Below are 20295 nucleotides of genomic sequence, written 5' to 3'. Positions count from 1 at the left end.
TTTTATCTGACTCTAACTAAATCAAACAGACACAGTAAATAACTGGATTAAATAGACTTAATAAATAGCTCAAAAAAAAATCCTAACAGTACCCCACAAGTTCATCAATTTGTTCCCGAACAAATTCCACAACCTTCTCCAACATATCACAACAGAAGCATATGCAATACCTCAAATTTAATTTCACATTGAGTTTATTGTTATTAACTTAGGCTAATGATTCAAACTCAATTAAATTAGTGAGTTATCCAATAACCTTAGGTGGGCTCCTATGCATAGCATTTGGCCAAGTGAACTAGTGGTCCCATCTTCACTAAATTATTGGATAGGGTTTAATGCATATTTTAATGTAATTTGATGTTTGGTAATTTTTTTATAAATCACATTTGGTTCGGATATTATATTGAAAATACTTAAATGCTAATGCTATATTATGAATTACATCCCATCAAAATATAACACCTGTCATTCATGGATTTTTTTTCATTCATTAAAAGTAACAACGACCAAAATTTATTGCAAAATTCACTCATATCACGATCTCATATATAAATTATGGAATTCCACATTATATATATATATATATATATATATATATATATATATATATATATAATTTACTGCTTGGAAATGACTATGACTCCAAGTTAAAACAAGAAACTGCCATAACGAATGCCTCGACGTGGCTCACGGCACAGCACAATTACCGTTGTTTTCCTCACTGGCACCGTTTTCTTTGTTCTTTCATTCCGTCGTCTCATTGACACTCCAATCCCCAAATATCAAAACGATTGGCCACAATCGACTCCACGTAGACGAACCCCTACACACATCCCAAACTCCACAGTAATCGTCTCGCAATAAGGACGATCGATCCCCGTAGAGATAGACTCGCACACGGATTTGCTTCGCTTCGCTACAATGGCTTCCGCAAGCCATCTCCTCACCTCCACTCTATTCGGCACCAGACTCCGTCCGAAATCCACGCCCAACCCTTCCCTCCTCCTCCCGAGACGAACCAACTCCATTCGATCACTCCTCGATCGCAACAAGAATAGCAACGACAACCGCCTCACCCTGTCCCCTTCCGTTGCCGCGGCCGCCGCCTTCCTCCTTTCCTCCCTCCCCCGGGTCGCCATCGCCGAGGACGTCGCCCCGGTCCCGCCTCCCCCTTCGCCGCCCGCCGTCCAGTTCGATGCCGCCTCCAAGCCCGACAACCCCTTCGCCCAGTCCCTCCTCACGGCCCCCAGGCCGCAGACGTCCTCGGACCTCCCCGAGGGCTCCCAGTGGCGCTACAGCGAGTTCCTCGATGCCGTCAAGAAGGGCAAGGTCGAGCGCGTCCGCTTCAGCAAGGACGGCGGGGTGCTTCAGCTCACGGCTGTCGATGGCCGCCGGGCCGCCGTCATCGTCCCCAACGATCCCGACCTGATCGACATCCTGGCGATGAACGGCGTGGACATCTCGGTCTCGGAGGGGGACGCCGGCAATGGGCTGTTTAATTTCATCGGGAATCTGATCTTCCCCTTTCTCGCCTTTGCCGGTCTCTTTTTCCTCTTCCGCCGGTCCCAGGGGGGACCTGGGGGCGGGCCGGGTGGGCTTGGCGGGCCGATGGACTTTGGCCGGTCCAAATCTAAGTTCCAGGAGGTTCCGGAGACCGGTGTCACCTTCGCTGATGTCGCCGGAGCCGACCAGGCCAAACTTGAGTTGCAGGAAGTGGTGGACTTCTTGAAGAACCCGGACAAGTATACGGCTTTGGGGGCGAAGATTCCTAAAGGTTGTCTCTTGGTGGGTCCGCCGGGTACCGGCAAGACGCTGCTGGCGAGGGCGGTGGCAGGAGAGGCCGGAGTCCCGTTCTTCTCGTGTGCAGCGTCCGAGTTCGTGGAGCTATTTGTGGGAGTGGGGGCGTCGAGGGTCCGGGATCTGTTTGAGAAGGCAAAGGCTAAGGCACCGTGCATTGTTTTCATCGATGAAATTGATGCGGTGGGAAGGCAGAGAGGAGCTGGGCTTGGCGGTGGCAATGATGAGAGGGAGCAGACCATCAATCAGCTCTTGACGGAGATGGATGGGTTCTCGGGGAACAGTGGAGTGATAGTACTGGCAGCGACTAACAGGCCAGATGTGCTGGATTCGGCTTTGCTGAGGCCTGGGAGGTTTGATCGGCAGGTCACAGTTGATAGACCTGATGTTGCTGGCAGAGTGAAGATCCTGCAGGTCTGTTGGCGATAGCTTAACTCATAAATTCTTTAATTGTTAATGATATTTATGTAGATGTTTTATAAAATACCTCTTGGTTATTGATATTTATGTTTTTGCTTGTTGATGCTTAGATTTTGATAAGTTGTGCATGTACCACAATAAATAGTTCTTTGTTCCATGACCCGATTCCATAACATATCTTTTGAAGCATCAAAATTAATTACATGTTACAATCCTGCTCCATAGTCGATGGATCTTCTGAATTAATTACAAATTATAAAATCTTGCTTCCTAGTGTTGCTTAGTTGTGCGAAAATTAGGATTTCTTCATGAAACTTGATTTTTTTTTCTTTTTTTTCTGCCTTTTGAAATCAATTCATGGAATCGGAGGCTCTAGTGAAAGTATGTGATATATAAATTGTTAAGCTTGTTAGTGATCCACAATAATGAGGCTTCAGCTACCATTTTCAGTGCAAATTCATGAAGTGCTTTTTGTGTCAAGGTTCTTGCTTGGAGCTTTTCATTCATCTTCTTTTTTCTGGTACTTGAATATTGGTTAATGTATTACTGGAAAAAAATTTCATCTGGATCTAGGTTTAGTCCGTTGTCCGCTTTAGTATGATCAAGATGATTTTTGAATGTTTATTTTATATTATATGATGACAGATAGCTGAATGCTAAACAAAGATGCAGTTTTTTACATTTGACACACTATTACTATTTTCTTGCTGGATCATCCTTGCTCAATGGTAGGAATTATCCATGTAGGTGACCCAAATAGTTGAGACAATATGGCTTCTTGTTAAGTTCTGCAGAAAGTGTCTGAACCATTTAACGAAGTTTTAACTTGTAGTTTTTAATTCTTTGAAATCGGTTATTTAAGATTATTGGTTTTTCTTCCAATAAGTCTTTGATCAAGCTATGTGATTTTGTTGAGAACCTTTATTTTAGCTTGACTACTACCATCCAAGGATAGGCAACTGCTGCCTAAACTATCTTTGTGTTGCAAAATAATAAGGATGAAGTGTTCCAAAACTGCTCTGCGATAACACGTGTTTGAAAAGTAATACAGGATGAAGTATTTCCAAGCCTATGGTCCAAAACGACAATTGCGGAATTTATGAGGTTATCATCAGATTATACCTTGTACGAGTGACAACCAATTTATGTTATGTCTTTGATGCGAAAGCTTTACTACTTCAAAGTTGCCCTCAAATAGCTTGCATATTAAATCAATATTTCATTTGACCACTTTGTTACAAATTGTGTGACGGAAAGTGGTTACCCTCTTGAGGAGGTTTGGATTCTTTTTCCAGAAAAAAGAGTAAATCTATTAACCCAAAAAGCACTTACAGCCTGTGCTCACTAGATCAGCACACATAAAATCAAGAAAGCACGGTAAGAGGTTTGGATTGAGAGGTAGTAAATTAGTAATAATCATCTAGCATAGTAACATCTGCAAATTAAGCAAGAGACAAACTGTGAATTGGAAGATAAAACACTACTATTGCGAGGATTTTTTACAAGATAAAAGGAAAGTACATGGAGACTCTATGAGGGATTGCAAAACCATTCGTATTTTCTGTTTCAGGTGTAAATTGTGTTGCAGATCACCTCTTTCCAGATGGTTTGGTTCAGATTAAATTTTAGTTTAAATTTAATGGCTATTCTTGTCCTTTCTCATCTCTTGATTATGTTCAGTCATTTTAATTTCAATGTTGCAACTACCGATAGCAAGTTGTATAGGTTACATGGAATCAATGATCTGCTAACTGTAGCTAAACACAAATTTGCCAACGTGTTTTTCATCAAAATTATTCAATATGTTCATATCTTACATCTGTAAGAATGAGTATGCCTAGTCAAGGTGTCAATGCAAAAAATTCAAGCACCTGAATATTTATACTGCATAACTAATTAATTTCTTCATGATTTTGAAATGGTCTTCTACCGTTACTAGGGCCAATTCTACAAGTTGCAGACGTAATTTAATCTCTTATATCAATTTTCTCAGAATTTAATCGTAGCTAGTAAATGATTCCTGTTATGGTGCGTGTAAAAGCCTTTTCTATTTATAGGTTCATTCAAGAGGGAAAGCACTTGCTAAGGATGTAGATTTTGAGAAAATTGCTAGAAGAACCCCTGGTTTCACTGGAGCTGACTTGCAAAACCTGATGAACGAAGCAGCTATTCTTGCAGCCAGACGAGACCTAAAGGAGATAAGCAAGGATGAAATTTCAGATGCTCTGGAGAGAATAATTGCAGGACCTGAAAAGAAAAACGCAGTTGTATCAGATGAGAAGAAGAAGCTGGTAGCATATCATGGTTAGTGTCTCATTAACTGAGCTTCAATTTTTACAGTTTGCCATATGTTTCAAATGAAATGATATTTCAATGTTTTGTTAGAGGCTGGACATGCCCTTGTGGGGGCACTCATGCCCGAGTATGATCCAGTTGCCAAGATCTCCATTATTCCTCGAGGTCAAGCTGGTGGTCTTACATTCTTTGCCCCAAGTGAGGAGAGACTCGAGTCAGGACTTTACAGCAGAAGTTACCTAGAGAACCAAATGGCTGTTGCCCTCGGAGGAAGGTTAGAAAGAAGAGCAAGGATATTCCCGACTAAACTTCTCCAACTCTTTTGTACGTCATCACTACATCCATCAACCATGTATTTTTGCTGCATTTCAGGGTGGCAGAAGAGGTGATCTTCGGACAAGAGAATGTCACAACAGGAGCTTCAAATGACTTCATGCAGGTTTCAAGAGTGGCAAGACAGATGGTTGAGAGGTTTGGATTCAGCAAAAAGATTGGACAGGTAGCCATAGGTGGGTCTGGTGGTAATCCATTCCTGGGTCAACAGGTATTTGAACATGTAGCCATTTCAGCTTATGTTCCTAGATCTTTATATATCCAGGCTTGTACTGATGATGGCATGCATGATTGTGTTGTTTGATAGATGTCAACTCAAAAAGATTATTCCATGGCAACTGCTGATGTGGTTGATGCTGAGGTGCGAGAGCTTGTGGAGAGGGCTTATTCCAGGGCCAAGCAAATCATAACCACGCACAGCGATATCCTCCACAAGCTGGCACAGCTTCTCATCGAGAAGGAGACTGTCGACGGAGACGAGTTCATGAGCCTGTTCATTGATGGCAAAGCAGAATTGTATGTTGCATGACTAAACAGACAACCATGCCTCTTCCATGTTGTAGTTTTGTTCACAAACACATTGGACCAAAAGGAAATTAGCAAGAAAAGAGAAGAATTTTGTGTATAATATACACTCTATTTTGAAGCCTTAATTTGGTTATGGATGACTCAGAAAATAATCAGTAGCTATTTATTTTTCACGGTGATGTAAAATAAGATGTTCTATTAATAAATGATTTTTTTTAGACATGGAGTTCTATGAACACCTCAAAATATATTTCATATTCATAATGTCCATAATTAAATGCTAAAGCGCATGGGAAGATTTCTTGAGAAGTGTTTATTCTTTCTTATATATGTAGCTGTTTATTTTTTTGTTGCCATTTAAAGTTAGATGTTCTATTAAGAAATGGTTTCTAATAAACATAGAAACTCTTTCATAAACCTTTATATTTTATGAATCTCCTCATAATTAAAATGCAAAGAAAATGACTCTATAGAGGATCCAAGTAGAAGAAAAGTTACTCCACATAAAAAAAGCTCATCAATCCTAGTCCTTGAGAAGGCTTTGACATTGAAATCTCCATTTTAAGTGTGAGAATGATTGAAAGAGATGTGCATTTTTCATTTGAGTGACCCTCACAATAGTACCTAATCATATATGGAGAACCATATCGGGCTACATTATTCTTGTTCTATAATTTATCATATAATCTAATGATTTTTGCCAGCTTAGTTTTTTATTTGCGATCACAGATGGCAGGCGGTCCGAGTTCACAGTGAGCACAGCCTGGCCGAGCACTTGATCCATTTTAGTAAGCTATAAAGTCCCAAAAGCACTTTAATTGGTACACCATATCTCGACATGAACTCAATCTTATTAATTAAAATATATATAATATACCTTATTAATTAATTAGCCACCGATATTGACTCCGACTAAGTATTTATTAAGACCAACTCGTTGCGGAGTGTCATTGATGTTATAGGATTTAAATAATGGGTCGCGTGATCCGAATGGGTCATAAGAAGAATCGTGATGTGAAATATTATATTTATTACTTTGTTTTTTTATTTTTATTTATCAGACAAGACAGACAAAAAAAAATCTCGTCTTTGTACTAAACCGATTCATAAATATTTTATTTTGTAGTTTTAAATAAATATTATGATTGATTTGAAAAATAAAAAATAAATAAAAATTTGTTAAATAAAATTGAGACACTAATGCAAAAACAAAAACAGAGATATTTTTGTTGCGACGGCGTAGAATAATGATATAATCGATACCTTATGTGATCAATACATACCAATCACATAGTTGATTATCTAGTGTTATATAATCGATATCTAGTCATCATGTAGTCAATATCTTGATGCTATATGATTAACACCTACCAGTCGACAGCTCGACAACTACAACAGTTAAGCTCTTGCATATTTAATTCAGTTTTATTATTATTATTATTATTATTATTATTATTTGATTAATGTTATTTTAATAATGTGGACAATGAATAAGTGTCTATAATTAATCCCTATAAATAATGATTTGCTTTTGCTACAATAAACTATTATATCGATTCTAAACAAATGTGTCGATAGATTCAAATTCTACATTCGTTTAATGTATAATGCATAATGTATTTCCATCAAATTTCCGATGACACGTAGATGAAATGGCCTTTCGGCTACGAACGTGAGCGGATCGAGTCAAAGTCCACGGTCAACGTTCACAGTTCACACTGGCATTTCGCCGTCATGTAAGAAGACAAAGTATGCGCCATAATGAGGAGTTCCTCTTGACGTTTCTCTATAAATGCCTCCCCCACCGCAAAGTAGAGAGGCCACCTTCTCCACCCTGCGCAAAGTAGAGAGGCCAATAATTGCTGCAGCGGCGATGAGGCCGGTCCTTCATCTCCTTCTTCTCCTCCTCCTCCCCCTCCTCCTTGCTGTCGTCGTCTCCGCCGAGCCGAAGGTTCCCGCGGTTTACGTCTTCGGCGACTCCACGGCGGACGTCGGCAACAACAACTACTTGCCGGGAGATGACGCCAAGGCAAACTTCCCTCACTACGGCATTGACTTCCCGCACCAGAGGCCGACCGGAAGGTTCAGCAACGGCTACAACGGCATCGATTTCATGGGTACGTCCGCCTTCCTTGATCATGATCATGTTTTTGAGCTCATATGTAAGTAGTTCTCCTATGATAGTGTTTGTTTAGCCGAGCAACGTCCATCGAAATAGAAGAAGCACAAGAACACAAGGCTCATGGGTAGCGGTGGCCGCGTTTCCAGATGGTTTCGGTTCGGAATGACAATCGCTGGTTTAGTTTGATCTACTGATTTTTATTTTTAGAAGAAAAAAATTAAAGTAAAATTTAAATCTAAATTTTAGTTTCAATTTTATTTTATTTTTTTTATTTTTATTTTTATTTTATTTTATTTTATTTATCTATTTAATCGATTTGAAACCGAAATAATCGATTCTAATATTTTAAAATCAAGAACTGAAATCGAACCGCGGTTTCGATTCGGTTTAGAACTGATGAACTGTTAGATTGGTTGACATGATCAAAAGATGATATGGATTTCTTGAGATGATCCATTGTATAGAAAAGGAGTCACAGAGCCACTGGAAAAGCATGTCTTTGCAAGGTAAAGAATGGTCTGTATTAAAGAAAAAGGAGTCTGCACATGAAGAATGAGATGCTACAGTGTGTGTATTAAGGAAGGAATCATAGGTTCTTTTATAGTGTGATATAACCCAGCAAGCTGTACTTGATGTAACTTAGTTAAGGGTGGTGAAAGCCTGCAACTTTTATGCCATTAATGGACATGGCTTTAGTTACAAGTTCATCGTTTCTCTGAGATAAATGAATGACCGAGATGACATCTTTATACCATCTTTGATGACCTACAAACAAACTCTACCAAAGCTCATAGTGGAAGTCACTCACCATGCACAGCTGCTCATGATGAAGACAAAAGGATGATGATGAAAGAGATCGGAAAGTGAGCAAGCCTTATCTTTCTATATGGTAAAGACCAGTCCAGTAGGGAACGTTCCATCACCACGCCTGATGAGATCGCAACACAACAAAACTGATGGGTGCTGTTTACCAACCATGTGTGGAGTTTCAAGTTGCTTTCGTGTGACGTGTTGTCCACTGTGTTCCGCTTTCTTGCTGTATGAACGATTGTTGTCTTGGACATGTATGTGCAGCAATCCATATGGGTTTCCGAAGGAGCCCGCCGCCGTATCTTTCTATCGTCAACGAAACCCACACGCCAATCCTGAGAGGCCTGAGAGGCGTCAACTTTGCGTCTGGTGGATCCGGAATTCTCGACACCACAGTAAGCATGCATGCCGCTCATGATCTTTCTTTCGCTTGGCCATCTCCTCCTTCGTTTGATCACCCCTGCATTCCGTCCCGATCCACCAGGGGAGTACGATAACCATGACAAAGCAAGTACAAGACTTTGCAGCGCTCGCATCGAACATCGTGTCGCATACCAACGCGTCCAGGGCGAAATATCTGCTGTCCCGATCCGTCTTCCTCATCAGCTCCGGCGGCAACGACGTCTTCGCCTTCTTCTTCGCCACCAACAGCTCTCCCAGCGCTGCCCAGACGCAACAGTTCTACGATGCCATGGTGGCTAACTACAGCATCCATCTGAAGGTGCACAATGTTCAAACTAGACGTGATTAATGCTCCGACCCACATCTTACGATCACTCCTTCTCTGTCGTCGGCAGGCGCTGTATGATCTTGGAGCGAGGAAGTTCGCGCTCATCGACGTGCCGCCCATCGGGTGCTGTCCGTACTCGAGAAGCCAGCATCCCTTAGGAGCATGCATCGACGGACTCAACGGCTTGGCCAAGGGTGTAAACGACCGAATCAAGCTTCTATTGGCCAACCTCTCCTCCGAGTTGGACGGCGTGAGGTACACGATCGGAAGCTCTTACAACGTCGTTCTCAGCATGATTGCCGATCCCGCGGGCGTCGGTACGTAAGCTTCGACTGCTACCACATTAATGCTTCCGCGAGATCATATCATCTGACGAGTAGCGTACGTTCGTGCTTCTTTAGGGTACAAGGATGTGAAGAGCGCATGCTGCGGAGGCGGGAAGCTGGGAGCAGAAGCGGGTTGCTCGCCGAACACCACCTACTGCGGGAACCGCAACCAGTACCTTTTCTGGGATAGGATCCACCCGACGCATGCGACGTCGGCGAGGGCGGGGTTGGCGTTTTACGGTGGCTCCTTGGAGTTTGCTGCTCCCATCAATCTGAAGCAGCTGGTGGAGGAGTGATGATGGCTCATCTTTCATCCATGTTTCAAGGAAAGAACAGCAAGCAACATGTTGTTTCGGAATAAACAGTGATAGGATTAAGATCGTCACTTTGTTTGTAGCATGCTATGCTATGCTCGGAGATCTTATTGTTTCCACTATCAATAAAAGCAATTAAGGGTTAAAAATTTAATAACGATAAGATTATTTAGTCTCATATTGATTGAGGAGTATTAAGAACTAAGGGTTTATAAGTTCGTCAAGTCTCACTTATCCTTAGTGATTTTTTTAAAGCTCACTCTGAAAGGATAAAACCGATAAATCCAAATAAAAAGTATGAATTTGACTCATGATATGAATAGTGATGGTTATAAAAAAATTTATAGCCCAAATATAAAATAAATAAATAAATACAAAATAAAATTTTAAAATAAATAAATAAATAAAATTTCACCTAATAGAAATACAAATAATATTGATTTCTCACTAAATTATTTTGATAATAATATAATTTTAGATGATATTATTTTAGTAATTTAAAAATTATGAAATGAAACTTTCATTCAATCTAAGAGAAAGAAAAATCATGACCTTGAGAAATATCCCAAGAGATATAAATTTGGATGAGATGCAGTCATTTTAATCATATAAGTGGCAATTCACTTAGAAAATTATTTAGTAATTCATCTTTATCGGAAGACACCGTTCTATTAATAATTTCCTAAATATGTTTTTCTATCAAATATATTTACAAAAAATGAAAAATACATCTATCTATTTTATGTAAAATCGAATTACTGGCGGTGATTCAGTTTCAAGTTTGATGGGCGTTACAGTGCTAACGGCCTACCAACAGCTCCAAACCGGCTAACAGACTAATTATAGCTGCAGGTTGCTCCGTTGCTTTCCGGAGTCGTCCCCTCTCGCAGAACTCCAACGAACCAACGGGTGGTAAACATCCCCTCCTTTATTCTTATATCATCGAAGCGGAAGCCGAAGCGCGCGCGAGAATTATTCTCCATCCGTCGTCTCTCCGAAACCTTCTCCGGTACAAATTTGGAAACAAGCGTTCGGATTGGGGTTTCTTGTGCGCCAGCCCTCCAGTCGTCGTCCCCATGATCGACCCGACCTCCTCCGTTCCTTGTTCCAACTACTGAACCTAGTCTTAGCATGGGAGACGTGGAGGGGGAGAAGACCAACCCCGCGGCGATGGCGGCCGGCGCAGGAAGAGAGGAGGGGGAGGAGCACGACGTGGCCGACCTGGTCGGGGAGCTGCTGGAGATCATCGACTCCGTTGGGTCATTCGGGGAGTACCGGCGGACGCAGCGGAAGGAGTCCTTCAACCTGGTGCGGCGGATGAAGCTGGTGGCGCCGCTGCTGGAGGAGTTGCAGGACCTCGAGTACCCTATCCCCGACGCCGCCTACGCCCGGCTTTGTGGCCTGCTTAAGGCGTTCTCCGCTGCCAGGAAGTTGCTGAGGTGCTGCCACGACGGGAGCAAGATCTATCTGGTTTGCGCTTCGTGTGATGTTCACGATCTCCAAATCCCTTTCGTGTTCTGAGTTCCTATTTGATCTGAGTCCTTTCTATCTCTCTACTTCTGGTGGTTTTTAGGCATTGGAGAGTGAGGCGGTAATGGGCAGGTTTCATATGGTATATGACAGAATGAATCAGGCATTAGAGGGCATGCCGTATGGTGCGCTTGTTATTTCGGATGAAGTCAAAGAACAGGTAGCCATCTTTTCCTAAGTTGCTGATGTTAATTGCTCTACTGAATTATTTCAATATATTAAATAGGCTTAATTTTTGTTTTTATGTCTTAAAGATTTGATTGAATTATCAATAATTCTAAATGCTTTTCACAAAACTCAAAAAGTATAACCAAACGAAGAAGGATAAATATCTCTAATTAAGCACCCAAAAAAAGATAAAAGGAATCGATTTTTTTTTTTTTTAACATCATAGATTACTACTTTTTAAATTCAACATGTGGGGGGGTTTTTTTTTCTCTTAATCTAGAAATGGATAGCTTTTCATTCTCACTTCTTTTTGTTTCTTTTTTTTCTCGAGGTTGAGTTGATGAGTTTGCAACTAAGAAGAGCTAAGAGGAGAATTGATACTCAAGACATGGAGCTTGCCATGGATTTGATGGTTGTGCTCTCAAAAAGGGACGACAGGAACGCAGATGGAGCCATACTTGAAAGGCTAGCGAAAAAGTTGGAGTTGCAAACTCTACCAGATTTAAGAGCTGAAACAATGGCCATCAAAAAGCTCATCAAAGAAAGATGTGGGGCAAATGCAGACAGTACACAGCAGATCATGGATCTGCTCAATAAATTTAAACGAGTTGCAGGAGTCGAAGATTCTAAAGGGTTAAGCGACGTCACCTTGCCTAAATACCTCGAGAAGTGTCCATCGTTGATGATTCCAAATGACTTCCTCTGTCCTGTATCTCTGGAGATCATGTCGGATCCTGTCATTGTTGCAACAGGACAGGTGCTTTAAGTTGCTCCAATTATGTTGTTTTTGAGTCTTGTGATAAGGTAATCTTTGCTAACTGCTCTTTCCTCCGTTCTCACAGACATATGAACGAAGAAGCATACAGAAGTGGCTGGATGCAGGTCATCGAAATTGCCCAAAGACTAGACAAACTTTGGCTCACCTCTCTTTAGCTCCAAACTATGCTCTTCGTAACTTGATCATGCAGTGGTGTGAGAAGAACCAAGTTGAGCTGTTGAAAAGAGATGCAGACCAGGACTCTGATCATTTAGAGCAAAAGGAAGAGATCCCTTCATTGGTGAGAGATTTGTCCTCCATTCATCTTGATGTGCAGCGGAAGGCAGTGAAGAAGATCCGCATGCTCTCCAAGGAGAATCCCGATAACAGGATTTTGATCGCTAAGCATGGTGGAATACCTGCTCTGGTCGGCCTGATACCTTATCCCGATTCGAAGATCCAAGAACAGACTGTCACAGCTCTGTTGAACTTGTCGATCGATGAGAGGAACAAAAGAATCATAGCCAAAGAAGGAGCAATTCCTGCTATAATTGAAATCTTGAAAAGCGGCACGGTTGAGGCTAAAGAGAACTCGGCCACAGCCTTGTTCAGTTTGTCAATGCTTGAAGAGAACAAGGTGATGATAGGGAACATGAATGGCATTCCTCCATTGGTGGATCTTCTGCGGGATGGGACCATTAGGGGGAAGAAGGATGCTGCCACTGCACTCTTTAATCTGGTTCTGAACTATGGGAACAAGGCTAGAGCTATTGATGCAGGAATAGTGGCTCCTCTGCTTAATGTACTGTGTGACAAGAACCTTGGCATGGTGGATGAAGCCCTCTCAATCTTCCTTCTTCTGGCATCACATCCTGATGGCCACACTGCCATAGGGCAGCTTCCTTTCATTGAAACCGTCGTGCAGCTGATAAAAGAAGGCACCCCCAAGAACAAGGAATGTGCACTCTCCGTACTTCTTGAATTGGGTACTCATAATTCTTCTTTGGTCTCAGCTGCGCTACGGTTGGGGGTGTATGAGCATGTCTGTGAGGTAGAGAAAAGTGGAACTAATCGAGCAAAGAGGAAGGCGAAGTCCCTTTTTCCGCTTATAAACAAGTGCAAGGAGGTTTAGCGAAGCTTGGAAATCCTCATCTACTGGTCATGAGGGACTATAACCCTCGTACCAAGCGGGCATATAAGTAAGTCGCTTTCGTCTTATGATTCATCAGATCTAAAGTATTCCTCAAGAGTTTTTAGAAGTAAAAAAGCACGCCTAGTTCTATGTATATGCTGACACAGTATGTTCAATTGTCGTCTGTTATATAATATGATGTAATGTGTGGAGGAAGCGTGTGACCATCATAGTTATACCATCTGTGATACTGAATCATTGTTCCTCTTCAGCTGTCAAATAGATAGAACAGCTTATAGTGCAATGATTCCTTTTATCTTAGCTGCTCTTAAAGATCTTTTCTTTCTTACTATGTGGTGTTATGTTTCTCGCATTGTAAGTATTTAATTATCCCTCCAATTATTTGTGATTCTTTTTATGAACTACCATACATGTATTTATGATTCTCTTTATTTTTCTGAGACCACAGTGTAGCTTCTACAACACTAATATCAGAGCCCTTTCCTCATTGCCCTCACTATTTTATGCGCAAGCAATTCTCAGATAAGATATGGAACTGAATCCTACTCATGTGTAAACATGGCAACAAAGCAGCATCCATAGTCACAAGACAATGTCAAAGATAGAGTCGATCTAACATGAAAACAAATATTAGATGATAGAACAAGGTATGAAAATTTTCACACCTAATATCAGCAATCAGCATATTGAGATACGCATCATTGGCTTCATATGGGCATAAATTTATCAATAATCTCAAAATAGAATGTTGAAGAAGAAACAAAATAGACACATTTTATTCATTCATGAAGAAGCAAATTTACGTTGACTCTTCAAAGAATGGGCTAGAAGTTGAAGATACCTGAAATGTGGATTGCATGTGCAACATTGTACATAAAACTTCTGGTTCCTTCCTAAAGAAATAACCGATAGCTTTAACAGTCGCCAAGTTGAGAAACACCGTGCTACCCAATATCTTTCTTCAACCATGTCAAAAGCTCTAAGCGGTTAGATTGTGCGACAAATGTGAGCTATCATGCTGAAAGTTTTGTCAGGGTGACCTTGGTTTTCTTTCTTTTCCACATAAAAACAGCATTGATGTGTGTGATAGCAGCACGCACTGGCTAGCTTTCTTGTTTCGGTGTGCTCAATGAGAATTGTCTCACCAAGTCCTCCAGATGGCTTTAACGTGATACAAACCACATTCATCCCTTTCCAAGTTATCATGTGACCCGAATGAAGCATGGAATGTTGAACTGAACTTGTGGATATACCACTCAGTTGGAACTGAGCTTTATCCTGGCATCTAAATAACTGCCTCTTAGAAATAGGAAGATTGATCATGAAGCACATCCAAATGAGCAAGTATTCTAGCTGCCAAAGCTCGAACAGGACCGTTGCTTCTTTGAGTTATGTCAACCAAAGGCATCTGTGCTAAAGCACCATAGATCCGCTTATACTCTTGCAGTCGAAAAATCCTCTCTAAAACGTTAAGTGCCTTCTCTTGCAACTCAGTTGACCGAGAGCTCAGAACTTTTACAATGGGTGCAATGCCATTTGACTCATGAAGTACCTTGCTGCCACTTTGCAGCCTTTCGCCCTCTATGAGTGTTGAGAGTGCACTTAGAGCGGCATCACAAATGCTGGAATCTGAGTCTCCAAGCAAACTCAGAAGTGGTCCTATGGCATCTGCTTCCAAAAGACAATATGATGTCTCCGCTGAACAAACACCATTGTGCACTGGGCATCGTATTTCAGGTGGGGGTGCAAAGCACCACAAACCTCCATGTCGCTCTACCAGCCTGCTCAGGCTGAGTGAACTCTCTGAAAACTGACATAGCAAAGTAGCTGCATATCGTTTTGCAGCTGGAGTGCCAGATCCCAACAACTGGACAAGCAAGGGGATCAATCCAGACTTAGCGGCTATTTTCTGGCATTCTGGATTTGTTGACATTGTGAAACGGCACAAAACTCGAAGAGCATTCTCTATTAACTTATTCCTGAAGGGCCCAATAAGCTTTGCATCTCTAATATAACTGACAAATACTGTTATTGCTCCAGCATCTGCAATCCATCGAGTTACATGGGTGTACCCTATAGGAAGATCAGAAATGATTCTCAATGCAGCAGCTACCTCTTCCTCATCCTTAGAGGTTTTGATAATGGAAAGCAAAGTCTCCAGACACCTTTGAGTAACACTTTCAACTGACACATTATCATCTCCATCTTCCATGAGGCAAGATAGCAGTTTAACAGCACTTGCTCTTACAGAAAGATCTCTGTGCTCACATTGTGAAATTAATAATTGGACTGCAGAAAACTGCATGAAACCAAAAAAAATCAAGATTACAAAATAATCTGGAAAAATGCTAAAAGAGAACAATGTTTTCGTCAGTGGGATAAGACTAGATACTGTAGATTATTTCTGGAATAATAAATGAAACTACACGTCTTATGTAGGGAGTTCAGAACAAGAAAAGAACAGAAAAGGAGATGAACTGATAAAAATAAAATTTCAGAAATTGAATTTGTACAATGAATAGAATAAAATAACTTAATTGCCATGCTTTCATGAAGATGGCTTGGACAAATAGTTACCTGCCTCAACTTAGTTCTCATGTCCTTCGCTGATGGAAGCTGACACAGCGCATAAAATGTTCCTAGAATGCTTTGTTGTATAGTTGGCCCAGTCAGCATCACCAAGGAAAAGAGCCGAGAAATTTCAGCATCTGATTTCAGAATACTCAGGGCTTCATTGGTTTGCAAGGCAGCGGCTGATACAGTGATATTCAAAATAGTAGCTGCAACTTGGTCTCTTAGATTGGAAGATGCTGGTATTGCCTGGAATAGTAGGTCAAGAAGTGGTGAAATTGCTCCGTCCCTGATGATCTGTAAACCATTAGGACCAAAGCTGGAGAGTTTCTGAATAGCCTTAATGGCCATTCTTTTTCCATCTGCATCACTTAATGAGAGCATCTGAAGAAGTGGCTGCAATGCTCCCTCTTTAAACAAGGTCTCCTTGCTATGATCAGTTAATTCCATTTCAGCTAATGCTTTTACCATTTTCATTTTCAAATACTCTGGACCTGAAAATCTAAAGTCTGAGTACTTGAAAAATATAAGGTAATCTTTCATGCTTATATTTTTTACAAAGAGTAAGTTGCAAAAAACATCTAAATCATTTCAGAAAGACCTCATATAATCATAGAAGTTTTGATGGAGTAGGTAAGAAAACATTTACTCATCTACGTTTCTTAGACAACAAACAAAGAACTTCATGCCAGACTGCTTTATTTTTGGCGAAAACTATCCCTTGAATTTATGATACAAAAAGGCTTGACGAATGTTCTGTTTCATATTGAGGAAAAACATCCCAGAAAAAGTACCTTGATAAGGAATTAGATGGATTCATAAGTGTAGTATTAACGGAAAAATGAGAAAGCAACAAAATCTAGAGAAGAACCCAGAAGACAATATTTTTTAACTATTTATCCAATCTTGGTAAATCCTTTCTGATTAGAATAAAATAATGAAATCTTATTTACAACTCAACGAATGTAGAGGAAGAAGACAATTGTAATCAATTTGCCTGTGAATTGAAAGAAAAACTTAAATTTACTCGTTACGTGAATGGCCAAGTACAGCAACTTACTTTAAGGTTAAATAATTTAAAAAATTGTGGACTGCTACTGTATGGTAAGCACATATAGAAGAGAGTAATGATACTGCAAATTTCAGATACTGTATGGTGATAACTACATCTGATTGTTACATGTACCCATCCTATATAATCTTCTTAAGGTAATGGGGCAAGTCAACGCGCAAAGGGCTTCACAAATACGAAATAAGAAAGGAGAATGAGGAAAGGCAACAATGGGCATTGATACAAAGTGAGAAACACGAATCAAAGAGAAATACAGAAAGATATACTCAAGAAGAATCAATGATTTTTCAAATAATTACACATGATCAAATATTAATTCTTTAAAATATTTGGAGTGAAAATTAACCTATAATGCTTAAATGAGATTTTAATGGGGTTGAATCTTGCAAAATAAATGAACTCAGACTGGAACCATTCTCCTTATCAGTTGCATGTCTCCCATTAGTATCATTTTCTCAATATGGTGATATCGTACCTTCATCATATATGAATAATTCTAGGCTCCTATCATGAAAGACCCGTTTACTAAGTTTGTTGCAAGAAAGTAGCAGAGTCGATGACATTGTTGAGCTAGAAAGTCATCAGTGATAGAAATCCACTGCTGTAGATGCTGACAGTATTTTAGGATGCCTCTTTCTTGCTCAGAGATTGCAGAAGAAGAGGTAGGTCATTGATTTAAGTCTCAACATAATCAACAAAATGGTCACTTCTATAACCTATCATCTCATCGTGTAGAAGGCTAAAATTAGACAAATGTGCACTATATGAATTACTTCCGTTCATACTTCTGTTATTATACTTTCTCGTTTGAAGCCCCGATACTCTGCTTTCCTATTTCCCATCCTCTCCGAGTATTCTCCACTCCCCATCAATTGGTCCCATTTTACTTTCTTTTTTGAAAATAAATCTTTGTTTGAAGAACAAAATATTTACTTTAGCATAGGAAGGGTGCTAGTCTTAACAAGACAGAAATTTAGAAAATTAAGATGCACAGTTTTCAATATGATTAGAGGCATCAATGTAAGAAATTACTAAGTAAACAGGAACACAAAATAATAAGCACATAATTGCCATGCAATAACATCTGGACAGTAGACAATGGGATAACTTCTGGACAAATACAAAAATCCTACTATAAGAAATAATTGCTTTATGTTCACCAGTTGATGAAAAGGCAAAGGAAATGGTTAATCAAGTCTTCAATAAAGGAAGCTACTCTCTTAAACAATAAAAATTTTGTATGAAGAAACCAATATTAGAACACAAAGAAATTATGTCATGATCATGATTTCTAGAATAAAAATGTAGTCTTGAAAGAGTAAACAAATAACAATTTCAAGATTAAATAACCAGAAAACCAGATAAAAACAAAGTACCTGAGTCAAGACACCGGAGCAGTGGCTGAAAATAGTTAGCCTTTGCCATCAGCACTACATTGTCATCTAGAAAAGAAAGATTCTCCAAAAGCTCTCTAGCATCATCAGCAGCTTGGTTGTTATCACTGTTTATAATTGTCACTAGTAGAAGAATGCAGCCTTGTACCTTTCCAATATGGCCGCAAATTGCATTATTTTTTGATAGCTCCAACAGCAACGCTACTGCTGCTTTACGTTCATCGGTGCGCCGTGCAAGAGATTTCACAATGGATTGAATGGCATTGTCCACTTCAGCTATTTTTTCCTGCAGCAAACTATTCTAGAATTTCACTTTTGATGATTTCAGGAGCTATTACTACATTACTAGCAGCCATCATCCTTATCATGTGAACAACACAAATTGAAATGTTTACACCGTACCAAAAGGATCATAGGCATCTTGGTACCAACCTAGATATTATTAGTAAGGCAATCATAGATATTTTTGGAATGAAACCTTACCCTGTTATCATCGCTATCTTCCACCAATAATCGAAGAATATAGAGTGTGTGATTCCTTATCTGTGAGTTATTCCTTCCAAGCAATCCGACAAGAATTGGCAAGTAATCCTCCATCACCACACACTCCCTATTCGAAAATTTCTCCTCACAGAGCTCCTGCAGCTGGGCCAAGCTCCTGAGCACCACCTCGTCGTCCAAACTGAGCTTGGACTTCATCGAAGAGATAATTATGATGTTGTTCCTCTCCTTCCACTCCTCGATGGACTTCCTAAGAGTGATGTTATGCCGAAGGAAGCCGGTGTTGAGAGGTGTCATGGTGAGCGGACAAGTGGTGTTGCCGTCCGCGAACCACCTCTCAATCGCGCTCCTCTCGAAGGTCTGCCCAGAAGAAGTCTCCACGGGATCCTCCATCACGTCACGGGTGATGGGGCAGTAGAAGGACTGGAGGGGCTCCAATGGCTGGCTCCCCAACGAGTTCCTCTTGCTGTAATACTTCGCCTCCTTCTCCTTGAATGACGAGGTGGCGTCCGCCCTAGAGAGCAGGGCAATGATCTGATCCATCTGAATCGCCTCCGCGAGGTCCTTCCGCAGCTTGGCCTCCGCTACCTCCTCCTTGAACTCCGCGAACTCCTTCTTGAGAACGGTACGGTCCTTGGAGATCCCCACGGCGTCCGCGATGAGGGCCAGCAGGCTGTTCGCGTAGGACCGGTCGGAGTTGTGCTCCTGGATGGCCGACTCCAACTTTCGCAGGGTTTCCTCCTCGGCGGCGGCGGCCCGGAACTCGGCCCGGACCATGGAATCGCTGAGAAGTTTGGCCTCGTCGCGGATCGCGGAGGAGAGATCGAGGGAAGCGAGGGGGAGGAGGTTAATGGCGCGGCCGATCTCCCTGGTGGCGGACTCAAGGCGGTTGACGATGCGGCGGCAGTTGAGGAGGAGATAGATGCGGTTGCGCTTGCCGCAATCGAGGGCGAGAACCCGGGCGGCCTCGACCTCGCGGGCGAGGATCCCAGCGGCGTCGGCGAGGGGGGAACTGCCGTCACGGTTCGCGGCGGGCGTCGTGGGCTTCAGCTGGTCGAGGATGGGGACGACGCGGTCCAGGTAGGCGGCCAGCTCGGCAAAGCTGTGGCGCTCGACGAGGACGTCACGGGCGGCGCGGATGGTCCCATAGGCGGCCTGGACGGCCCGAGAAATGAGCTCGGAGTCCGGGACGAGCGAGGCGTTCATGATCGGCTCCGCCGTGGCCATCTTCCCGCTGTCTCCTAAGCAGTTGCTGCCGGTCCAGCGGAGAAGAAGCCGCTCTACTCTGCCAAGAAAAGACGCAACAAAGGAGTAAGCGATAGGGTCAGCGGTCAGCGTTGAGACAGGAGGAGGAGAAGAACAAAGGGCAGATGTGTGCAGCAATGGAGTCATTCAAGTGTTGGTCCTCTCCGATTGGAGGAGATGGGATCGCGCACGGAGTGCTATGCGGACACCGGAGTTTACTGCTTTGTTC

General features: G+C 41.6%; 4 protein-coding genes across 6 annotated transcripts; 3 read left to right on the top strand and 1 right to left on the bottom strand.

Moving 5' to 3' along the window:
- The first annotated feature begins 871 nt into the window (after positions 1-871).
- LOC135642521 (ATP-dependent zinc metalloprotease FTSH 1, chloroplastic-like) lies at positions 872-5593 on the top strand. The gene is made up of 5 exons (XM_065158734.1): positions 872-2211; positions 4275-4521; positions 4603-4786; positions 4885-5056; positions 5153-5593. The coding sequence occupies exons 1-5, from the start codon at positions 922-924 to the stop codon at positions 5372-5374; spliced, it is 2115 nt and encodes a 704-aa protein (XP_065014806.1). The 5' UTR covers positions 872-921; the 3' UTR covers positions 5375-5593.
- Positions 5594-7182: 1589 nt separating this feature from the next.
- LOC135642513 (GDSL esterase/lipase At5g55050-like) lies at positions 7183-9853 on the top strand. The gene is made up of 5 exons (XM_065158725.1): positions 7183-7490; positions 8570-8700; positions 8790-9026; positions 9103-9352; positions 9437-9853. Exons 1-5 carry the CDS (start codon positions 7247-7249, stop codon positions 9655-9657), a joined length of 1083 nt encoding a protein of 360 aa, XP_065014797.1. The 5' UTR covers positions 7183-7246; the 3' UTR covers positions 9658-9853.
- A 560-nt stretch (positions 9854-10413) lies between these two features.
- On the top strand, positions 10414-13262 carry LOC135642505 (U-box domain-containing protein 15-like). The gene is made up of 4 exons (XM_065158715.1): positions 10414-11145; positions 11249-11365; positions 11705-12130; positions 12216-13262. The coding sequence occupies exons 1-4, from the start codon at positions 10807-10809 to the stop codon at positions 13260-13262; spliced, it is 1929 nt and encodes a 642-aa protein (XP_065014787.1). The 5' UTR covers positions 10414-10806.
- On the bottom strand, positions 11858-20295 carry LOC135642499 (U-box domain-containing protein 44-like). 3 transcript variants are annotated; one of them, XR_010497994.1, is made up of 5 exons: positions 18804-20295; positions 18303-18606; positions 15861-16348; positions 14125-15582; positions 11858-13174 (listed from the first exon to the last, which is right to left on the bottom strand). XR_010497994.1 is itself a non-coding variant. In XM_065158705.1 (4 exons), the coding sequence occupies exons 1-4, from the start codon at positions 20211-20213 to the stop codon at positions 14584-14586; spliced, it is 3201 nt and encodes a 1066-aa protein (XP_065014777.1). In that variant the 5' UTR covers positions 20214-20295; the 3' UTR covers positions 14032-14583. The 3 variants fall into 3 exon arrangements, 1 of the variants encoding a protein (XP_065014777.1); XR_010497993.1 differs by having other exon boundaries at positions 11858-13143; XM_065158705.1 differs by lacking the exon at positions 11858-13174 and having other exon boundaries at positions 14032-15582.

The sequence above is a fragment of the Musa acuminata genome, chromosome BXJ1-4, assembly GCF_036884655.1.
Source record: "Musa acuminata AAA Group cultivar baxijiao chromosome BXJ1-4, Cavendish_Baxijiao_AAA, whole genome shotgun sequence".
NCBI classification, from domain to species: domain Eukaryota; kingdom Viridiplantae; phylum Streptophyta; class Magnoliopsida; order Zingiberales; family Musaceae; genus Musa; species Musa acuminata.
The sequence above is the reverse complement of the archived record's forward strand: the minus strand, read 5'-3'. Positions and strand labels throughout refer to the sequence as shown.

Bases quoted from the DNA above. Each gene is read 5' to 3' on its own strand.
- LOC135642521 (XM_065158734.1), top strand. From the start codon at position 922: ATGGCTTCCGCAAGCCATCTCCTCACCTCCACTCTATTCGGCACCAGA. The intron at 4,787-4,884 runs GTTAGAAAGAAG...GCTGCATTTCAG, and splicing joins GCTGTTGCCCTCGGAGGAAG to GGTGGCAGAAGAGGTGATCT. The intron at 5,057-5,152 runs GTATTTGAACAT...GTTGTTTGATAG, and splicing joins ATCCATTCCTGGGTCAACAG to ATGTCAACTCAAAAAGATTA.
- LOC135642513 (XM_065158725.1), top strand. From the start codon at position 7,247: ATGAGGCCGGTCCTTCATCTCCTTCTTCTCCTCCTCCTCCCCCTCCTC. The intron at 8,701-8,789 runs GTAAGCATGCAT...CCGATCCACCAG, and splicing joins CCGGAATTCTCGACACCACA to GGGAGTACGATAACCATGAC. The intron at 9,353-9,436 runs GTACGTAAGCTT...GTGCTTCTTTAG, and splicing joins TGCCGATCCCGCGGGCGTCG to GGTACAAGGATGTGAAGAGC.
- LOC135642505 (XM_065158715.1), top strand. From the start codon at position 10,807: ATGGGAGACGTGGAGGGGGAGAAGACCAACCCCGCGGCGATGGCGGCC. The intron at 11,146-11,248 runs GTTTGCGCTTCG...GGTGGTTTTTAG, and splicing joins ACGGGAGCAAGATCTATCTG to GCATTGGAGAGTGAGGCGGT. The intron at 11,366-11,704 runs GTAGCCATCTTT...TTTTTTCTCGAG, and splicing joins CGGATGAAGTCAAAGAACAG to GTTGAGTTGATGAGTTTGCA.
- LOC135642499 (XM_065158705.1), bottom strand. From the start codon at position 20,213: ATGACTCCATTGCTGCACACATCTGCCCTTTGTTCTTCTCCTCCTCCT. The intron at 18,607-18,803 runs GTAAGGTTTCAT...AGTTTGCTGCAG, and splicing joins AAGATAGCGATGATAACAGG to GAAAAAATAGCTGAAGTGGA. The intron at 16,349-18,302 runs GTACTTTGTTTT...TTAGATTTTCAG, and splicing joins GCTCCGGTGTCTTGACTCAG to GTCCAGAGTATTTGAAAATG.